Source organism: Caretta caretta, chromosome 5 (assembly GCF_965140235.1).
Source record: "Caretta caretta isolate rCarCar2 chromosome 5, rCarCar1.hap1, whole genome shotgun sequence".
In the NCBI taxonomy this organism is placed as follows: domain Eukaryota; kingdom Metazoa; phylum Chordata; order Testudines; family Cheloniidae; genus Caretta; species Caretta caretta.
The window spans coordinates 80,144,521-80,165,848 of NC_134210.1; the positions used below are offsets into that span (position 1 = coordinate 80,144,521).

The 21,328-nt window shown below is 39.3% G+C and overlaps 1 protein-coding gene across 3 annotated transcripts in view; it reads right to left on the reverse strand.

Moving 5' to 3' along the window:
* Positions 1–495: 495 nt before the first annotated feature.
* The window catches only part of ZNF608 (zinc finger protein 608), a 104,458-nt gene continuing 83,625 nt past the window's right edge, over positions 496–21,328 (reverse strand). For 2 of the 3 annotated variants that reach the window (XM_048850855.2, XM_048850853.2), the window contains exons 4-10: positions 10,759–10,846; positions 7,819–10,270; positions 5,682–6,099; positions 4,970–5,142; positions 3,900–4,053; positions 2,556–2,637; positions 496–1,483 (exon numbers count right to left, since the gene is read on the reverse strand). In XM_048850855.2, coding sequence (XP_048706812.1) covers positions 1,477–1,483; positions 2,556–2,637; positions 3,900–4,053; positions 4,970–5,142; positions 5,682–6,099; positions 7,819–10,270; positions 10,759–10,846 — 3,374 coding nt within the window. In that variant the 3' untranslated portion in view covers positions 496–1,476. Of the gene's footprint in view, positions 1,484–2,551; positions 2,638–3,899; positions 4,054–4,969; positions 5,143–5,681; positions 6,100–7,818; positions 10,271–10,758; positions 10,847–21,328 lie in introns of those variants that run through there. The other variant, XM_048850856.2, reaches the window with a different exon arrangement.

The following is a 21,328-nucleotide window of genomic DNA, read 5'->3' on the forward strand; positions in this document are numbered from 1 at the left end:
CCTAGTTCTGTCCACAGGTACACACAATCAACTCCACACCGTGAGGCTGCAAAGGTTAAATCCGGGGCAAAGTTTGGCTAGCGTTTCTAGTGCACACAGCCAGTCATTTCTCAGCTGAAGGTATTAGAGGTGTAAATATCAGAAAGATCACTCATGGGTACTAGGGACCTGATCCAAAGCCTACTGAGGTAGATGGAAAGACCTCCTTTAACGGCAGTTTTGGCTCAGGCCCTATGTGCCCAAAAGGAAGAAGGGGCAAGGAGAAAATGGAACAGGCTGGGCATGGAGAGTGTGGATTCATGCTTCACCTTATTCAAGGATAGCTTAGCTGCCAAACTGGTGAGTGCTGCTTGGGAACCAAGCCAAAAGTCCTTCTGGGGACACTAACAACTGTATAGTGCCTCCAGAGTCTGTCAAACATACCTGTTGGTAACTAGGACACAATCTCTCTCTGAGCTGGGCAGAGGACAGCAAAGTGAGACAGACGCCAAAAAGTACAAAAACAACTTTTTTTTTTTATTCTGATTGCCAAATTATTTAAGGCAGGTATAAAAATGAAAGCATTCAATATACATTTTACATAAAATAAACTAGATTACAGCATAAAACAAGTAACCAGGCAATGGCATTAAAGTCTCTCTTCTAAAACTGGATAATTGTAAACATTAAAAAAAAGACTGCAGGACTATTCAAGTAATAGAACAATCACAGATGTCTTCTGGTATGCAGGCTATTGGGTTATTTGCCATTCAAGATTATAAAAAAAAAAAAAAAGACATTTCATTATTCACAGATACTCATTATTTCCCCATTTAAAATCTATACATTATGTACAACACAGTTTTTGTGGTACTGGCAACCCCATGCCTTCCAAATGTATATTTCTCACAATACACAATTACAATGAAACAGTGAGTACAGTAACATTTTACACTGATGCATCTTAACAGGAGCCACCAAATAGACATCTAAATTGTACCAAAGTGTCATCATCACAGTTAGCCTCTCTGAGGGCTTGTGGGCAATATTAGAAGGGTATGCAAGGTTCAGGCACACTGATACATAATATTATTTATTTACAATTAAAAAGCAAAAAGCAAAAAAAAAACAAAAAAAAACGGCCTTTTGTGGTTAACATTTTTCTAAACATGACAAATACATTTTTCCTTTATTGTGTGGTTTGCAACTTAGCAGCAGACCCAGTGTGCGAGCCTGGTTACCGATACAAAAAAAAGTAAAGAATATATATATATTTATATATATATATACGCGCATATATATATATATATATAAAAACAGAAGTCTAATTACAGCAACATTTGTTACTCTGTGATAAAATCTGCAATTTACAAAAACGAAATGACTGGTTTTTGCCTGCCATTAAGGCATTTCAAATTAACACCATGGAACTGATGTCTGTAATAAAGCGCTTCCTCATGTGATCCAGTCACATGACAATGTACATTTCCAAACTCCTCATTCTCTAAAAAAAAAAAAAGAAAAAAAAAGAGGTTTTAGTAGGATATCCTTTTCCATCATTTAACTCTGAACTCTTGAAATGCACAAAAACTGTGAAACTAAACACATGTAATTAGTATTGCCAACCCTAGCCCCCTGCTCCAAATCATGAGATTTTTAAAAAATAATAAAATTGAGAGGGGGGAAAGGAATAGTTTGTGTCTCTTCTAGTTTCTGAACCTTTAGGGTGCACTTGGGTCATGTGCTCAGGCTTTTCTCTACAACACTGAGTGCTAAAAACTTGCTTTTTATTCAAATGAAAGGTGAGATTCTCATGTAATCACTGCCTCTGGGGAGCTGGGACTTTAAGAAAAACACCATATATCACGGCACTTGTGATAAAGTCATGAAAATTGGTAATTTTAGTGCGTAAGATTTATTCTGGAAGTGTTCGTGGATACTCCATTGTTAAGGCAGAGTTGAGCTTTTCACTTAAGACAGAATTTTTATTATATATCAGGTTTTCATTTCCTTTAGAGGTTGAAAAGTAAATTCTATTTAAAAGCAAGTAAATCGTTTACATTTGATTCTTAGGTAACTTTAAAATAATATAATCTTTAATGTACCTTCTAAAAATATTTTATTTCCAATAAAAGTATCTGCAAATCAGGAAGCCAGATAGACTTGTACTTATACATAAGAGCAGAAGTTTACTCAACTTTAGATGGATCTACTCCAAAATGAATCCCTTGCTTGCCTTTTATGAAAATATTTTGAATCCTAATTATATACTTCATAATAACTTGTTTTACTTTAATAGTACCAAGAGGTAAAGGATATTCTCTGAAAATCTCAGACAAGAAGCAGTCTATTTCATTGATTAATTATCTACATTATGATTATAGTATGAGGGTCAACGACAAGTGTCTTGTTTGGAAGAATAGAGCTACAATTAACCAAAAAAACCCCCTCCCTTCTCAATAAAAGCTGCTGTCTATAGGGATGCAGATCTCCAGTCTTAGAAACCTATAATTTGCTTCCTCCCTCCCTATTAAGATGTCTATGTAAGTATAATTCAAGGGTTACAAGATATTTACCTTCTTTGTGCAGGAAACATACCAGATGCAGATGCCTGAGCAGCCACCTGCTGAGTGGCAACAAGGGCAGCAGAGGTCAACCCTGAAGGAAAGAAGAAACAGAAGACTGTGGATATACTTTTGGATTTTATGGTGTTCAGGAAGATAAGTATTGTCGTCAGTTCAAAAACCATAAATAGCAGCCAATCACTTTTTGCAGGATGCATACATCAAATATTTCAGGTAAGAGAGGTAAGACAATTTGCCTGGTCTGACCAATTTGCCTTAATATAATGTACTGAATTCTCCTTAATAGGCATTTTACAAGAAAATATGGCATTTTACCTTATTGTATTTCTTTCCAAGCACTGCACTGCATGGTGCTAAACGGTTTGTATGAATTCCTGAATAGGAAGCTCAGTTGAAATAATGGGTACCAGGAAACAACAAGAATCAAAAGTCACAGTGAATTACAGAAACGACATGCTAGCTGCTTGGAATACAATACTTCCGTAGTAACTTATCATTTTAAATTTCTCCCACTGAATGAGCATAATGCATCCCATAAGGCGTATGGAATCACTGAATCCAATTTAGAAATATTCAAGACTTTTGCATAGGAAAATGACTCTAAGGCACTGAGAGAACACAATGAATTAATGTCATTTTAGCTACAAACTGTACTAGTGTGTACTTCACTGCAGGGGAGGAAATCTTAATTCTGCTAGAACAGTGTCAGAAAAGGAAGAAAACCTGGGGTAAATCAAGAGAGAATGAATGATCTTTCATGCATCTCTTATTGTGCTTCTTTTTCCTTGACTGCAACAATACGTGCTGAATTCACCTAAATAAAAACAGATCATGTGCTATTGAGAAGCTGTACCTGTGAAAATCTCAAGGTTGACTGCAGGGTCTCTCTTGTACATAAAATTTGTTCAAAATTAAAAGCTTTTCTCTTTGCCATGCTCTCTCCATTGTTTACACAAGACTAATTGTGTAAAAAAGTTTATTTTTTTACTTCCTTTGGGTCTTTCTAATCAGTTAGTGTCAGTTTTTATCATCGTTGAAAATACTCATGTGAATGATATCCTAGCTGACAAGTAAAATTTTAATAATTTACTGGCAATCAGTGGTTGAGTTCTAAAACAGTATTACTCAAGCATGAAGCTGTAGCTATAGTGTCATTTGGTGTTACCAGCTTAGTCCTTGCTGAGTGTTTTCAAACTTTCTCCCTAGATGTAAACTATTTTTTCTGGTTTCCGTAAAACACGGGTTTCTATTAAAATAGCTTCACATCACACTTGCAACATCAATTAAATGACTTTAAAAGACACATCGATCCTACAGTCAGAAGCCACAGCTCACCTTGAAATGGGTCATATTGCCCGGGTATAAGTGGGTAGCCCATTCCAACGTGTGTGTGGTGGTGTGTATGAAGGTGCCGCTGGCTAAAGGGGGAGTGACGATCTCGCTCCCTCTCTGCTTCCCGCTCACGCTCAGCTGTAGATTTTTCCACAGGCTGACAATAAAAAGGTAAAAGAAAATGTATATAATATTTTTTAAATTGAGAATATCACAACCAATACACTCACTCTGGGTATCTAGCAAAGGACATTTAAACACGAACTATGAGATCTGATTCTCCAGTACACTGGAGCGGATTTGCTTTGCTCCCCAGAATAGAAAGCTGCCCTAAGGCTGGTGTAGCCATACTCTCAGGATAAAGGGATCCTCAGGCATCACACAGCAGCCACAAACCACCTCTTCTCCCACCAATTCTGCAGGAGGAGGTGGCCTATAGGCTCCCTTATGCCCGGCTGATTCCTGGCTGCTCTAACAGCCTATTTGAGCTGGTGGCAGCCGGTGTAAATCAGTCCTTGGACTTCTTTCATTTGCACTGGGGACTGAACCAACTCTCAGGATCAAGAGAGCTATTTCAAAACTATCTTTCATCAATTACAACTTTACTGACTTATCTGAAGGCAAAATAACACGGTTTACTCTGACATGGAAGTCTCCAAAACAGGATTTTAGTAATTTGCTATTCAGAAGATAACAGCTCCGCAGCAAATATATTGAAGGGATATTACCAAATCCCGGAGTTCAACTTTTTAATCTCATTATCTGTTTTCAAACAGGATCTTCTTGGTAAACTTTAATAAAGTGTACCATGTACCAAGAGCTATCTATGAATCTGGATTTCCATATAAATCTGCTACTTATATTAGGAAGTATATTAGCAAGAATCCTATTATACTTGTCACTTCCAGTATATGCCAGGGAAGCACCCTGATTTTAAATTACTTTGGATTTAGATGCGGATATTAAAAATATAGTCATAGCTTGACTATGCACATGTTTGGATGATGTTCTCTGCCCTTTCCCTACCCAACCCCAAATGTATTGCTGTTCAATAACAACAGATGAAGCCTTACAGCAGGGGACTTGCTGCGGTACTGGTTGGCATGCTGCTGGAGCAAATCCAGTGCTTTAGATTCAGTGGTTGATTTTGCGTTGATGCTAGGGCTGGTATTGACTTTCTCCGCCTCTTCTCTCCCTGACATCTTCCCATAAACAGGATAATGAAATCCTGGCGAGAGATAGGCCCCTGCAGATAAACAATAAATGCCACATCAAGTTACTGTTTTTACATTTGGTTATACATTGGGGTGGAGAGATTCCTATACAGGGGATTACATCAAAAATGGATCACGTGACTATAAAATTGTATCTTTGTTCTTCGATTTTTTCAGCTAATTCACCCTGATGAATGGAGGTTATAAAGAGGGTTGAGCTTACAGACATTTCAGACATTTATGGGTCCTCTTAAGTGAAAGGAATAGTAACTATAATGGTTCTGACAGTAAGTGCTTAGAATATTTTTATAGGCAATAAACTATCTGTCAGTCTAACAGCAACAGCAGCCTGTCAGGGGTTGTGGAAACTGTAACTGGGAACTCTGACAGTTCATAAAAGGAACATCTTGTATTAAATCAGTTTAATCTGCAGAACTTTCCCTAGCATAAGAACAAGCAAAACAAATGTCATCCGTGAAGCTGCTAACAGCCAATATTAAAATGTAGGTTTTACTCCACTGTTAGTGTGTAAATCTTTACTAGTGTACAATGCCAGTTACAGAACACATACCAGGATAGCTGTGCATTAGAACAGGAGAGACTGCACGGTATGCAGGATGGTTGGGATCATACATCTGTGGGTAAGGATAAGCGTGCAAGTACTGTATATAGGACTGATGCTGACTCATTGGTGAGGAAACGGCCACTCTAGCACCCCGAGAGTCCTTCCAATTTACAGGAGTCTTTCGATCATCGTTTTTGATCTTGCTCTCCTCCAATGACTGGGAATCAGAACGCTTGACCTCTTTCGGCTCCTCTTTAATGCTTGTTAATGAGACAGGGAGGTTGGGTATGGAACCTTCCTTATTAGGTGTTTTTCTAGGGCTGTCTTCTTTTAGTTTTTTCTCCCGATCAAGTTCTTCTGATTTTTGCTGATCAAGGTATTTGGGCTGGTAGACATAATGATGCCATGTTCTTGAATCTGCGTCCTAATATGAGGGAGAAATACATTTGGTTCTAAATGCACACTGTGAAACAAGATAGTTATTGATATTTCTCATACTTCTGTAGAGGTCTTTTTTTTATAGAAGTGTTAACAACACACCCAGATTATGTATACTGTAGGACAGACATGCTTCTTATAGGTTCATTATACTTTTAAGCTCAAACTCCAGCCAATATTACAATGTAATAGCAATGTAATAAACTTCTATCATAATCTGATTGAATTATTTTATTTTATATCCTTTCCATGCCTTTGACTAGTTTAATCATGAATTACATATATATTAGGTGTTAACATTATGTGATCATACTATATATGTATTTTGATTAATGGCCATAGAGAGAGAGATTTTCCCATCTGTGAACTACAACATTGCTAATGCTACGTCAAAGGACTTAGATAACCTGGAATGATGAACCTGAAAAATGGATCTTGCTGGAAAGGTGCTTATATTGGCCTTGATCCTGCCAACATTTGTACACTTGAGTAACTCTACGCATTACAGTCCCATTCAATTAAGTGGGACTGTTCACATGTGAAAAGTTATAAAATCACTGTTCACCGAGATTGAGGTCAGGGTTTGAGAAATGTGTGTAGAATATGTCTAACTATTATAAAACAGTTTATAAACATGCTAAAGAGTGGGTACATGGTTTCTTTACAGGATTACTTAAAACAGCACTATCTTTACTGAATAACAAAAGAACATTATTTTTTATGAGATGTACAAGGGCTAATTACTATTACTTTACTTTAATGGTCAATGTTCACAGCATAAGAAATACTAATAGGTAAACTGGATCAGCGTTGGTTCAGATACTCATCATAGTCCATGGAAATCTTCTCCTATCCAAACTTGAACCATCCCACTTTCCTTCTAGTTCCATGACCCTCAGCCTTACCTTGAAAGATGGCTTATGAAGATGAAATCTAGGAGTCAATCTAGTGCCAAATGCCAGAGCATGAGGATATTCAGTGTGGGAGCACTGGATCACAGCAAAGAAACAGTAAAATGTCTTGGCAGGGGTGTGTATGGGAAGGCTGTCTAAAATGTGAGAAGGCCAGGAGGAGCCAGAGTGGTAAAACCATCATTGGCTTCAGTGGGGCCAGGATTCTACCCATTGTGTGGGCCTGCAGAGGTCAGGAGCTTACTGACGACAGATAGGGAATGATGTCCCCGATTTTGAAAAGGTCACGTCGGATTAGGATAAAGAGTTGAGCATCAAAGAACCTGCTTGCCCTTCTTTAGTAAATGCCAGCTGTCATCAAAAAACAAAACAAAACCAAAAAAAAACCCAAGCCATTTTTTAAATCTACTTTGCACTTCATTCATAGTGAAGAGTGCTTATTTCTTGAAATTTCACTCTGCTGCACTAAGCAGAATGACTTAAATTTACATTTAAGAGTTTTAATTCTACTTGTTTCTATATGGAAACCATGAATTCTGTTTAATTAAGATTAAAAATTTTCTAACTAATTTCTTAAACCTGGATTCTGTCACCTCTACTCATGCTCAGTTTCCTCTCTCTCAGAAGCCCCACTGAAAGCAATAGATCTATTCAAGGAATAAGGTACTACTCAACGTCAGAAAGGGTGCCAGAGTTTGGCCATTTAGGTAAGATAGAAAAATACAATAAAATCGTGCCAGTAAAACCTTAAGAATAATTCAAGATTATCCGTGTTCAAGTTCCAGTGGCCTCACCTGTTTAAATCTTGTGGTAGGATCTACTCCTGTTTGTTTCATTGAATCCATAACAGATTTCATTTCCACAGCCTCCTTTATAAGCTGATGGTTTTCCATTTGTTTGGCTTTGAAGCTATCAGACTGAAGCTGCTGCTGGTGAGTGGAAAGAATCTGTGATTTGCTTGTCTCTTCAGCTTTGCTGGGGACTGATGACCCCATTTTAGTGTTATTTTTGCTTGTCTCTGGAACTGAAGGAGCCTTTGAGATAGTAGCAGAGGGGATATTTTTCTGCTTGTTGTCATCCTTTCCTAGTTCCTTCAGTGGAGGTTCACTCTTCCTTTCACAGTCTCTCCCAGTTTGTGCCATTTTCTGCTCTGCCAGTCTCTGGTCCTCATAATATCTTTCATACTGCTGCCTATAGGCAGGGTTAGAGGCCATTAAGGACTTTTGGTCCATGTAAAGCCCATAGGCATACTGTCCATAATAAAGTGACTGGGCAAGTGCAGGATGTCTCTGAGTTATTACTGACTGGTGCTGAGGCTGTAAATTAGTGGAATTGGTATCATTTTTCTTGGAATCTGATGGTTCTGTCTTGTCTTTCTTTTCAGCCTCTTCCTCAGCCTCCTTTTTGATCTTCAGTCCCTGTGAGGTACTGCTGTTCCCAGCTGCAGGGGTGCTGACCTGTCCAGAGTGCATGTAACTTGGAGAATAATAAGGATCGTAGCCATGGTAATAGGGAGAATGGGACTCTTTTACTTGTGATGATTGTGCTGTGATTGAAGAATGTCCTTTTACAACACTTTCCTTATTAGAAATAATATCTGAAGGAGAGCTGGCCTTTGACCTCATGCCCTCTGACCTGCTGTCAGAACCACCATCGTCCACAGCATCAGAAATATCAGAGTAAGCCGGGCTGTTGGTTTTAGCAGCTCCACTATCTGCACCATTTTGTGTCAACACATGCAGTGGCGCCAGAGAAGATTGTCCATTCACCAAAGTGCTGCATTCCATTCTGGAGGCACTCCCTATAGAAGGGCTGGGTGCATTGTCTGTGAAAGTGTAAACCTTATCCGCTTCAGCTTTAATACTTGCCATCCTGCTCTCTTGAGACTCTGACAGTCCATTAGCTAACACTTCATTCTTGTTGAGATGGTCCTTTAAAAAATGTCCAGATAAATCTTTCCCAGACCCTTTTGAATCCTCTAGCTTTCCCAGCTTAGAATCCATTTTAGGACTTCCAGACTCTTTGCTTTCTTTGTCCTTCAGCTTTCTCTTCTCCTTTTTCTTTTTGTCTTTGAGTGACGTGAGAGCGGGGTTTACAGTGCTTGGCTCTCCCATAATAGTGGGCTTTGGTTGAATAGGTTTTAATGGAGGGCTCTTTGGTGTAGCCTGAACAACAGTAGTTGTGAGTGAGGGCAATCCGGGTATTGTCCCTGTAGTGGTGGTTGTAAAGGCTGTAGTGGGTATAGCTATTAATTGGGGAGGAGTAGGAGCTGGAGCTGGGGCAATGGGCCTAGCTGTTTTAAGTTTTGACAGATTTTTATCCACTTTGCAGGTATTGGCTTTTTTGCCCCTGTCTTTGTCTCCCAAATTTTTCTTGTCCACTAATCCTTCAGCTTCCAGTTTGGGCATTTCAGAGGCCAAACTGCCATCTGCTACTGAACAATTGTCCAGTGAGGCTGCCATATTAGAAATTACAGGAAGGGTGTTCAATTCACTGTTTGGGCCCTTCTTTTTACCAGAATTTTTGCCAGTTTTAGAACTGATGATTGAAGTTGGGCCATTATTGGTCAACTCTCTTTTCCCCTTGGGTGTCCCAGGGGTATTAAGAGGGCAAGGAGATGTTGGTGCTTTTAGCTGATCAAAACTTGATATACTTGTGCTTGGCTCACTGCATTCAAGTGCCACATTACTTAATGCTTCCTCACAGTCTGAAATTTTATCTTCGCTGTCAGGCTCAAACTCCAGTTTGTTTTCTGGATCTAAATGTGCATGAGCCTGGTGGTAACGCAGTCCATTAATGTGCTTGTACTTTTTGTTGCAATTGGGGTGAGGGCAATCAATCAATACTGGAGAAGAGCAGCCTTGGTCCAAAAACGTAGTCTCAAGTTTCCCCTGTGGAGTGGTTGGAGTGCTTCTAGAATTGGTGCGAATGCGCTTTCCAGATTTATTGTCCTCTGAACTGGAGTTCAAGTCTAGCTCCATTGAAGGCTTATTTTTCCTCTTATTTGTGGATGAGGGGCTAGCTTTGACATCCTCCACTGCACAATTTGGGGGTGTCCTGCGTCCACTTGAATTAAGGCTGCCCCGCCTCCCCTTCCCATTGGCACCACCCCTGTTCTTGTTCTGCAGTCCTCTTGACTCTGTAAAGCTAACATCATTTCCAGGTGCAGCTGCAGCAGACCTTGCTCGCTTTCCTCTCCCCCGACCTCCTCGCATTTCCAGGTCACTTGTTGGCGATTCACAAAACCTAAGTTAAGAAGAACAGATGTCAGAACAGATACTAAAACATCACCACCAGACACCATCAGCTGTTTCAGCCATGAACTGATATTTCAAATATCAGAACGACACAGCTTTATGTAACAGAATCTGCAATGCTGTTAGAGGAAGGGTGCTCTCTTCCAAATATTAATGTCATGAAAGAAAAAACATTTGCTTCAGGAATATTACTGACACAGAGAAAAAAAGTAGTTCTTGTATCCAAGAAAATATTTTAAAATAAACTCAATTTCAATTTAATTCCAGAGATATTTTTTCAGTAACACAACAATAGAAAATACAAATTGCCAGCTCAACGTCTGCATTTTGCAGTGTGAAAGAGAGAATTACTCATTCTTCTTCTGAATGGTGTCAATTATATACAGTTGTTCTTTATTAATCTCTATTTGGTTTCTTGCCAAAGATGGGGGTGGGGGGGAAGAGTGGAGAAAAAACAGTCCCAGAATGACTGCCTACCTGGGAGGGGCCCAATCATGCTTTGTACAATCCAGCAGGGTCCCGACATAAGTCTTGTTCCGCCATGTAACATTTACCACTAGGACACCTGTAGGAGGAAGAGAAACAAAATATTACCACAGTTACAACTTTTTTTAAAAAACGAACAGAGCCCCATTCTTATTTGCTTTCAAAAGCTGTGGTCTACACTCTTCCTCTTTTCTGGTTTCAGGGACCTCAAGTTAAAACCCACAGGAAAGACTGTGTGTGTGGGTGCGCGCGTGTGTGAGATCAAGATACAGCTGACAGAAGGAAATGGTTTTTGCCATGTCCTGCTGTAAAACGGCAACATTCACCTCTTAATTTTGCTATTACTGCACATAATTGCTTTCATTTGGCAGGCAGCCAGCATAAACTGAGCACCAGTTACCAGTGCTTAAATCAGTAGGTGACCCAGAAGAATGTGCTTTGTTTTCAACAATACTATAGTGGTGATATTATTGATCTGAAATTACAAATATCCAAATCACCACACACACAAGTTTTGTTATATAGGGATATCTACAAACCCTCTATATTATTTGCATTCTCTCTGTCATTGTGAGCCTTCCATTAACCTGGCCTCCAACCTAAATTGAGGCATTTAGGAAGACAAATAATAATAATAATAAATAATAATAAACCAATGTGCTGTTTCAATGTTAATGTCTTTATCATTTAAAGCTTTGCTTTAAAAATACTTATGTTAAAATTTAAATAAATCTGCACAATAAACGTGGGCTTAAAATTTTGTTTTATCTGAAAAATCAATGTATTATTAAGTATGTACATTAGGGGCTTCTTTTAAAAAAAATTAAATGGAGGGTTTCATTCAAACTCATTCAGCTTTCTCTCAAACACTTTCACAGACAGAGACAATTTATACTTTCATTTTCACAGACAGAGACAATTAATCATGTTTGTTGACCAGTCAACATAATTACCCCTTTAATTCATTAGATACTGTAGATAAACATAAGGTAATATTCTGAATCAGTTATCATTTCTCTTTAGAATGCATGCTGAAAAGATTAATTTCACCTAGGCAGAAGAAGAGGCATGGTGCAAAATGTTAGCAGATTCACAGAAATTCATTCTAAAGAACTAAATATTTAACTAAAACTACACACGCGAATCTCATGGTTTGTATTTCTCTACACTCCCCTTGTTCTAGCTAGCTTTAGCTTTCCTACAATGGAAATAATAATGGCACTGTGCCAAATACGTTTCTAGCCTGTCTGCTTGCTTTGTGTTACCAGTGTGATTTCTAATTTTACACTAAAACTATCCCACTCTGCAGCACCAATGTAAAGTAAACATGTAACCTCCAGCTTATTTCCTTAGGGACCTTTTAACAGCAGGAAAGTATTTGAAGTGCTGTTAGCTAAAGTACTAGGGAAGAAGGGATTTCCTTGAAAATTCTCAATAGCAGATTTGAAAATTGTTCCCCATATGGTTTTAAGTTGCTATTATTATAAGTTGACAGTAGAATACCATATATTGTGGTAAGATGGTCTAAAGGACAAAAAATAAATCACTCTTCAACGAAGGCTAAAAACAGGCTCCCAGGATATAAAAGATCAGGCTAAAATTCCTATTTAGACAATCAGTATATTAAATTTATTTTTTATCATCTGTGCTTTGATATTAACAAAATGGAATAGCTGGGGACATATATTTTATTCTGACCCCTTTAAAATAAAAAACAAACACCTGACAAAGCTATGGGGGGGGGAGGGAGTGAAGGTTTTTCCCATCATTTGCTCTCTAGGGCATCGTGTGTGGTGTCAGAGACCTTTCCAGCTGCTTAAAATTCTTCAGCATGTCAGCTATATTTACAACACTGGAATATATTTGTATTGCCAGAAGGTTACTGCATTTTAGCTTTAGATGCAATAGGCTGAATCACTGTGTTTCAAAGTCTCTGATGTAGCACAAATGTATAATTAAAATTGCTTGAAAGGAAACATGAAAGAAACAACAAACCGTCCATTCTTAGAGTAATAAAATTAAAAACGAGAAAAGTCTGCACAGACACTTAACATTTGTCTGCAGTGAAAGGCTTTTGTTATTGCATTCCCCTAAGGGTTTCACGTTTCCAGCAAAAGCAGGCTTTGGATTGGCCAACTCCTACTGCGAGCATTACTATCTGATTGGCTGGGCAGAGCACTGCAGCACAGACCACAAAAAGCAAGTGCCTCGGATAAGTAAGCTTCAAAGGGAAAAAATGATGCAACACCACAGAACAGAGCAGTAAGTGAGAGGGTGACTGACTGAGTGAGAGAGACTGTATATGCAGAAACTGTTTTATCAGGCAGGAATAATCCGAACAATGAGAGAGGCTTGCCTAATGCTTCTTGACTCTGTAAATCAAACACTGGTTTATTTGCACTAACTAGGCTTGTCAATGTGACGAAAGGTTACTGTCTGCTAAACTGCGTTGTGTTTATACACTCAGACTCATGTCATTGAACTGTTTAAGATAGCATTCAAACCTATTCAAAACTGTAAGAACTGAATTTGCTCACAGGAAAACAGGATTAAGAAAAGGATTACTTAAAAAATAAGTTATTAATCATTAATCATCTGTGGCACCGTTTAAGGCAGGGTAAGATTTTATAAATAACGGCCTAAATGAAACTGATACCTCAAAATAGTAAACCATTAGAGGCTCAACTTAAATGTATACCCCAAATTAAAAAACACAGTAAAAGAACTAAAAAAAGAGCCACCGTGGCTTAACAACCACGTAAAAGAAGCAGTGAGAGATAAAAGGCATCTTTTAAAAAGTGGAAGTCAAATCCTAGTGAGGTAAATAGAAAGGAGCATAAACACTACCAAATTAAATGTAAAAATGTAATAAGAAAAGCCCAGAAGGAGTTTGAAGAACTAGCCAAAAACTCAAAAGGTAATAACAAAATATTTTTAAAGTACATCAGAAGCAGGAAGCCTGCTAAACAACCAGTGGGGCCCCTGGATGATCGAGAGCACTTAAAGACGATAAAGTCATCGCAGAGAAACTAAATGAATTCTTTGCTTCAGTCTTCACGGCTGAGGATGTTAGGGAGATTCCCAAACCTGAGCCATTTTTTGTAGGTGACAAATCTTAGGAATTATCATCACTAGAGGAGGTTTTGGAATTAATTGAGAAACTTAACAGTAACAAGTCACCGGGATCAGATGGCATTCACCCAAGAGCTCTGAAGGAACTCAAATGTGAAATTGCGGAACTATTAACTATGGTTTGTAACCTGTCCTTTAAATCAGCTACTGTACCCAATGACTGGAAGATAGCTAATGTAACACCAATATTTAAAGAAGTGCTCTAGTCTAGAGGTGATCCTGGCAATTACAGACCGGTAAGTCTAAACATCAGTACCAATCAAATTAGTTGAGACAATAGCAAAGAATAAAATTGTCAGACACATAGAAGAACATAAATTGTTGCGCAAAAATCAACATGGTTTCTGCAAAGGGAGATCATGTCTTACTAATCTATTAGAGTTCTTTGAGGGGGTCAACAAACATGTGGACAAGGGGGATCCAGTGGACATAGTGTACTTAGATTTTCAGAAAGCCTTTGACAAGGTCCCTCACCAAAGGCTCTTATGTAAATTAAGTTGTCATGGGATAAGAGGGAAGATCCTTTCATGGATTGAGAACTGGATAAAAGACAGGGAACAAAGGGTAGGAATAAATGGTAAATTTTCAGAATGGAGAGGGGTAACTAGTGGTGTTCCCCAAGGGTCAGTCCTAGGACCAATCCTATCCAACTTATTCATAAATGATCTGGAGAAAGGGGTAAACAGTGAGGTGGCAAAGTTTGCAGATGATACTAAACTGCTCAAGATAGTTAAGACCAAAGCAGACTGTGAAGAACTTCAAAAAGATCTCACAAAACTAAGTGATTGGGCAACAAAATGGCAAATGAAATTTAATGTGGATAAATGTAAAGTAATGCACATCGGAAAAAAATAACGCCAACCAAACATACAATATGATGGGGGCTAATTTAGCTACAACTAAACAGGAGAAGGATCTTGGAGTCATCGTGGATAGTTCTCTGAAGACGTCCACGCAGTGTGTAGCAGCAGTCAAAAAAGCAAACGGGATGTTAGGATTAATTAAAAAAGGGATAGAGAATAAAACGGAGAATATTTTATTGCCCTTATATAAATCCATAGTACGCCCACATCTTGAATACTGCGTACAGATGTGGTCCCCTCATCTCAAAAAAGATATACTGGAATTAGAAATGGTTCAAAAATGATCAGGGGTTTGGGACGGGTCCCATATGAGGGGAGATTAAAGAGGCTAGGCCTTTTCAGCTTGGAAAAGAGGAGACTAAGTGGGGATATGACAGAAGTATATAAAATCATAAGTGGTGTGGAGAAAGTGAATAAGAAAAAGTTATTTACTTGTTCCCATAATATAAGAACTAGGGGCCAGCAAATGAAATTAATGGGTAGCAGGTTTAAAACAAATAAAAGGAAGTTCTTCACTCAGTGCACAGTGGAACTCCTTGCCTGAGGAGGTTGTGAAGGCTAGGACTATAACAGAGTTTAAAAGAGAAATGAATAAATTCATGGAGGTTAAGTCCATTAATGGCTATCAGCCAGGATGGGTAAGGAATGGTGTCCCTAGCCTCTGTTTGTCAGAGGTGGAGATAGATGGCAGGAGAGAGATCACTAGATCATTACCTGTTAGGTTCACTCCCTCTGGGGTACCTGGCATTGGCCACTGTCGGTCGACAGGATACTGGGCTGGATGGACCTTTGGTCTGTATGGCTATTCTTATGTTATGTTCTATTCCAATCTGTTATCATTTATAGAAGCTTTAGCTGAGTGGTCAATAAAACCAGAGCAATATTATACTGTGATTGATAAAAACAAATAAATGAAGGAAGTTTCATCTTCAAGGAGGAGGGGAGAGAGTAGTTATACTCTTTGAGAAATCTCATCCATCTACAATGTTCCTCTGCATGAGAGCTTTACAGTTGCAGACAGATATTCCTATATACACATATCTATTTAGAACTGTGTGTCTGTATTATGTCCATATGTCTTGCATATAAATTCCTGTGTGGATTGCTCTCATATAGGGAAGTGTACATTCAGTCCACATATGCCACTAGAGCCAAATGAGAATGGCAAGTTTTGGCTTTGGGAAAATAAATGGTATAGCATTTTACTCAAGTGCTGAAATCATTTATTTAATGTCCCCCCCCCACTCTCCTGCTGGTAATAGCTCACCTTAAGTGATCACTCTGGTTACAGTGTGTATGGTAACACCCATTGTTTCATGTTCTCTATGTATATAAATCTCCCCACCGTATTTTCATGCACTGCATGCATCCGATGAAGTGAGTTGTAGCTCACAAAAGCTTCTGCTCAAATAAATTTGTTAGTCTCTAAGGTTCCACAAGTACTCCTTTTCTTTTTATTTACTATTTTGCGATCCCTGGACCTACTCAAGTGAATGGGCAAAAACTTAAAAGAAGGAAGGAAGTGCCAGTGAAGATATATGATGACAATTAATGATTGGTCACTGGAAATTTGGTTTCTGCAAATTAGAAGCTCCAAACTAAATGTCAACTCTACATTTCTGAACCATGGAGATACATTAAAATTATTTCAGTGGTAATGTTAATACTTTCATCTCATTTTATTCTAACGACCATAACCCTGAGAGTGGAAATCATAGATCTTCCCCATCTTTAAATTCTATTATGCTATCTAGCCCATCTCTCTCTGCTACTACAGAATTGTTCCCTAACGTAGATTTTCAGTATGTTGTCCAGTTTTGTTCTAAATGTACAAAGCAACTGGGCTTCTACGTCTTCTCTTGGGAGATTATGCCAAAGCATTAGAATGCTCTCTGTATTTTCCTAATATTCTGTCTACATTTAACCTTAGTTAAATTCATTTTGTTACTTCTTGTTAAAACCACATGTATCATCCTCAACGATTCGTCTCCCTCTTTGGTGTTTATATACTTGTATTCCATTATATTTCCCTGTACTTAATAATGTTAAATGTATGTAGCTTTTATATTGTGTATATATAGAGTATATGCATGTTACATTTTAAAAAAAGAAAAAGCACAGAGACAGGCATCAGAAGTAGCCACAAGCACAGAATAACTGAAATCAATAAGAAATTCAATCATTCACATGACCTTCCAGTATAAGAAAGTCAATACTGTATATTTAAAAAAATAATTGTCAAGCAAATAGGAGTAAGTTCTTTCCTTATAAATCAGTTCTACTAATATCCTACTCATTTTTGTTGGTCATTTCTACTGCATCAATCCTTAACTTTAAGCATGTGTATAGTTCCATTTCAATGGGATTGCTCACATGTTTAAGTTAATGATGTGCTTAAATTTTTTGCTGGAATTGGGTCTAAACTTCCTTCTAAATTTGCCAATATCTTTTTGGTAACAACATGCCCAGAACGAAACAGAATGATCTAGGTCACCTCAGAGACATCTGTAGAAAGGAAGCCTTCACTCTCTACTCTTTAAGAAAAGTTATGGAAGAGGATGAATTCTCATTCCTTCATGTACAGAATACAGAATCTCTTTAGCCACAGGCAAGTTCTCTAAGAACGTGCTGTGAAGGAAGCACTTTTAATCAACTAAAATTATAACAGACATGCTTTGAGAGAACAGAAGCAACATGGGATTTTAGGAATGCCTCATAAAGAGACACAACTGGAAGGCCCACTGCAGCAGAGCTCTGGAAGATGAAAATGGAGGTGATCAAAATACTGGATAGCTGGAAAAAAATGACTTATTGAATCTAGTTAAGATGTACTATTATAATTGGTTCCTTTAGTCCAAATCTTTATCCTGGCACATAACTCAAGTAACAAAGCTACATAACTGGGAATTCGCTGGGGATTGAGGGGGAAGGGATCTTCTTGCCAGGTTTCAGAAGCATTACACGGCCAGTAGCTTCTAATCTTGCTGCATCTGAATCCACATGGAGTGTACCTGCAGATTCACTGGCCCTTCCCTGACCTCACCCACAAAACTCCCCTATATGCTGAGGTGTTGAGAGCACATGTGCTTTAGTGGTTACAGACTCTTGTGTGGTTCTTCACATCCTGACAGATGCTTCTTCCTGTTCAGAAGAAACTCAATTGACGGAGATGAAAAAAATGTCTGTGTGCACATCTCATGAGTCATAGCACTACTACAAATTATGCCACTCTGTCTTCACTAGCTTTCCATCCACAATTCCCAGACAGGACAAACCATTTCTCTGATAACACACAGCAAAAGCATTCACAGACTCTTAGAGGTGTGGCACATTATCTCACCTTAGGTGGGTGCCAAGGTATAGGAAACAGCTGTAAAAAATAATTACTTCCCTTTCCATAACTATTGTTCTTTGAGATGTGTTGCACATGTCCATTTCACTATAGGTGTGTGCATGCCTCGTGCACAGTTGTCGGAGATTTATACCCCAGCAGTACCTGTCGGGACACCATGAGTGCTCTCTGGTGCCTTGCACCATTGCAAGCATATATAAAGGGCTCTGCTGCCCCTGAACCCACTCAGTTCCTTCCTACCAGAAAGACTCCAATAGAGAGGGGAAGGAGGACAGGTTGTGGAATGGACACATGCAACACATCTTTAAGAACCACAGTTACATAAAGGTAGGTAACTATTTTTAGTTCTTCAAGTGATAGCACTTGTCCATTCCACTGTAGATGACTCACAAGCAGTTCGAATTGGAGATGGGCGAGAAGTCTATTTGAACAGGGATTGCAGCACGTCGTGTCCAAATCTGGCATCCTCTCTAGATTAATGTGAGATGTCATAGTGAAAGGGAAATGTATGGACTGATGACCAGGTTGCCACCCAACAAATGTCCAGTATGGGTACACAAGCCAGAAAGGCTATGGAAGTTGCCTGTGACCTGGTTGAATGAGCCACCACTTTGGCTAATATTGCACCTCAGGGTAATCAGTAGCTCAAATGCATATAGCTGGAAATCCAGGAAGAGATCATCTGGGTGGATACTGCCTGGCCCTTTACTCTGTCTGAAACAGCAATGAAGAGCTGAGACAAAGACTTAAAAGGCCTAGTCCGATCCAAGTAAAAAAACCAAGGCTCTTCTAGCATCCTGAGTATGGAACTTTTCTTTTCCTTTATTTAAATGAAGCTTTGGAAAGAAAATCAGTAAATCAACGGCTTGATCAATGTGAAAATCGGAAACCATTTAATTTTGGGTGAGGTTGAAGGAAAACGGTGCCCCTAAAGAAAATTCTATAGGGAGGCTCCCGTACTCTCCTAACTGAAGTAATAGCTACCCATAAAGCCACCTTCACAGACGGGTGCAACAGAGAACAAGTCACTAGCGGCTCAAAGGGGGAACCCATCCACTTTCCTAGAACTAAATTTAAACTCCACTGTGGAGGGTATTATCTGAGCAAACATTTTAGAAATCTGAGGGACACTGGGGTTTGAAAAAAGTTATCAGTTATACAGGGAGGATAGAAGCTTGAGTTAGTTCCATCAGAGTCCATTTGGTGGCTAAGTGCTAACCCTTGTTTCCAAAACAAAAAATAGTCCGAGATATAGCAAACTGGTGCCTGAGCTGAGGGGATGTCTCTTAAAAAGGAACAAATGGATAATCTCTTCCATTTAGCAAGATAAATAGACCCAGTTGAAAGCTTCCTACTATTTAGAAGAATTTTCTGCATCCCCTTAGAGAAAAACTCATTCTGAGGTTGTCAGCCATGAAGCTTCCACAGTGTCAGGAGGAGGTCCTGAAGATTGGAATGAAGGAGACAGCTGTGGAGGTTTGACGGATAGAGCTAGTAGAATTGAAAACGAATGCTGATAGGGCCATGCTGGGACTATTAGAATAAGGTAAGCAGACTATTTCTTGACTTTGGATATAACTTTGGGAAGGAGTGGAACTGGAGAGAAAGCATCCAGACGACCTTCTGACCAGGGTAGGAGGAAAGCATCTGTCAGTGAACCTGGGCTGTGATCCCCTTGCGAACAAAAAAGATAACATTTTTTGTTTGCTATTGTTGCAAACAGGTCCACTTGGGAAGTTCCTCACCACTGGAAAATGGATGTAAACACATCTGGATAAAGAGACCACTTGTGATGACCTGTGAACGACCTGATTAGGTGGTCTACTGAAGTGTTTTGAACTCCCAGAAGATAAACAGCTCTCAGGTTGATGGGTCTGGTGATGCATAAATCCCAGAGGAAGATCACCTCTTGGCATAACTTTGTCAAAGGTGTCCCCCTTGTTTGTTTACACTGATCATGGCTGCTATGTTGCCTATGAGTACCAACAAATTTTGCCCCTTTATATGCGGAAGGAACTCCACACAAGTTAAACAGATGGCCCAAAGCTCCCTTGATATTCATATGGACACAGATATGAGGCGACCAAAGGCCATGAGTCTGAAGGGGACTGAAGGGACCCCCCCGCAACCTAGATCTAATGCATCTCTGACTAGAGTGAGTGACTGTTCTTGAGAGTAAAAAGGTATCTCCCTCACAAAAATGTGCAAGTTCTAACCACCAGTCCCGGGAGGATAAAACTTGTGCAGGTACTTGAACCACCATGTCCATATGATGATGGGCCACTGAGTACACCAAGGCCAGCCAACCACGTTGTTCTCTGGGTTGTAGCCTGGCATGCTACACAACACAAGTGCATGCCGCCATCATGTGTCCTAGAATTTTGAGACAATTCCAAACTAAAGTGAGAGGGTGCACTTTTAGATCTAAAGCAGTGATGCGCATTGTTTGGAACCTCTGTTCTAGCAGCAAAGCCCCGGCCTTTGTAGAGTCCAGAGCTGCCCTAATAAATTCTGTTCTTTGAAAGGCATGAGGATAGATTTCTTTGTATTGATTAGGAGCTCCAGAGAGAGTGTCAAAAGTGGACTGAATAGTGGTTAGGGTTGAAGAGTACCTGAGACCTGGTGCAGCCTCTTAGCCAATCATCCAAGTAGGGGAACACATGAACACCCAACTTTTGCAGGAATGCCACTACTACAGCCATGCGCTTTTGTTGGATCATATTAAAGAAGTTCTGTATTAAAATCACAAATGAGTTTGATTCCCCATAGTTTAAATTCTAGGGTATTACTAACTAAGAGGTCTCTTGGTTTTTGGTACTGTTTCTCTCCCTCTACGTGTGAAACTTGCAAGCTGCTAATTGTGTTAGTACATTCTAAGACAGAGTCTGTTCTCAAAGCAATTCACACAGAGAGAGACTCAAAGCAATACTCTGTAACAACAGAAACAGCACCCAGAGACTCCCCGCCCTTTTGTTGTATTAACAATTGTGATTAAAATAGAGATAGAGGATGTATGTGGATGGATGCTTGGTGTGGATAATAACTGAATGATCAGGGAGGTGCCAGCCTAAGAATCCAGTGTCCATCGGCTGAAGAAGGCGTCAAGTGGAAATAACCAGAGGACCCCCCCGGAGGGCAGACTGGAATCCACCCAACAGCCTCAAGAATGGGAGAACCAAAGAACAAGATAACATCTTGGAGCCGTCAGAAATGT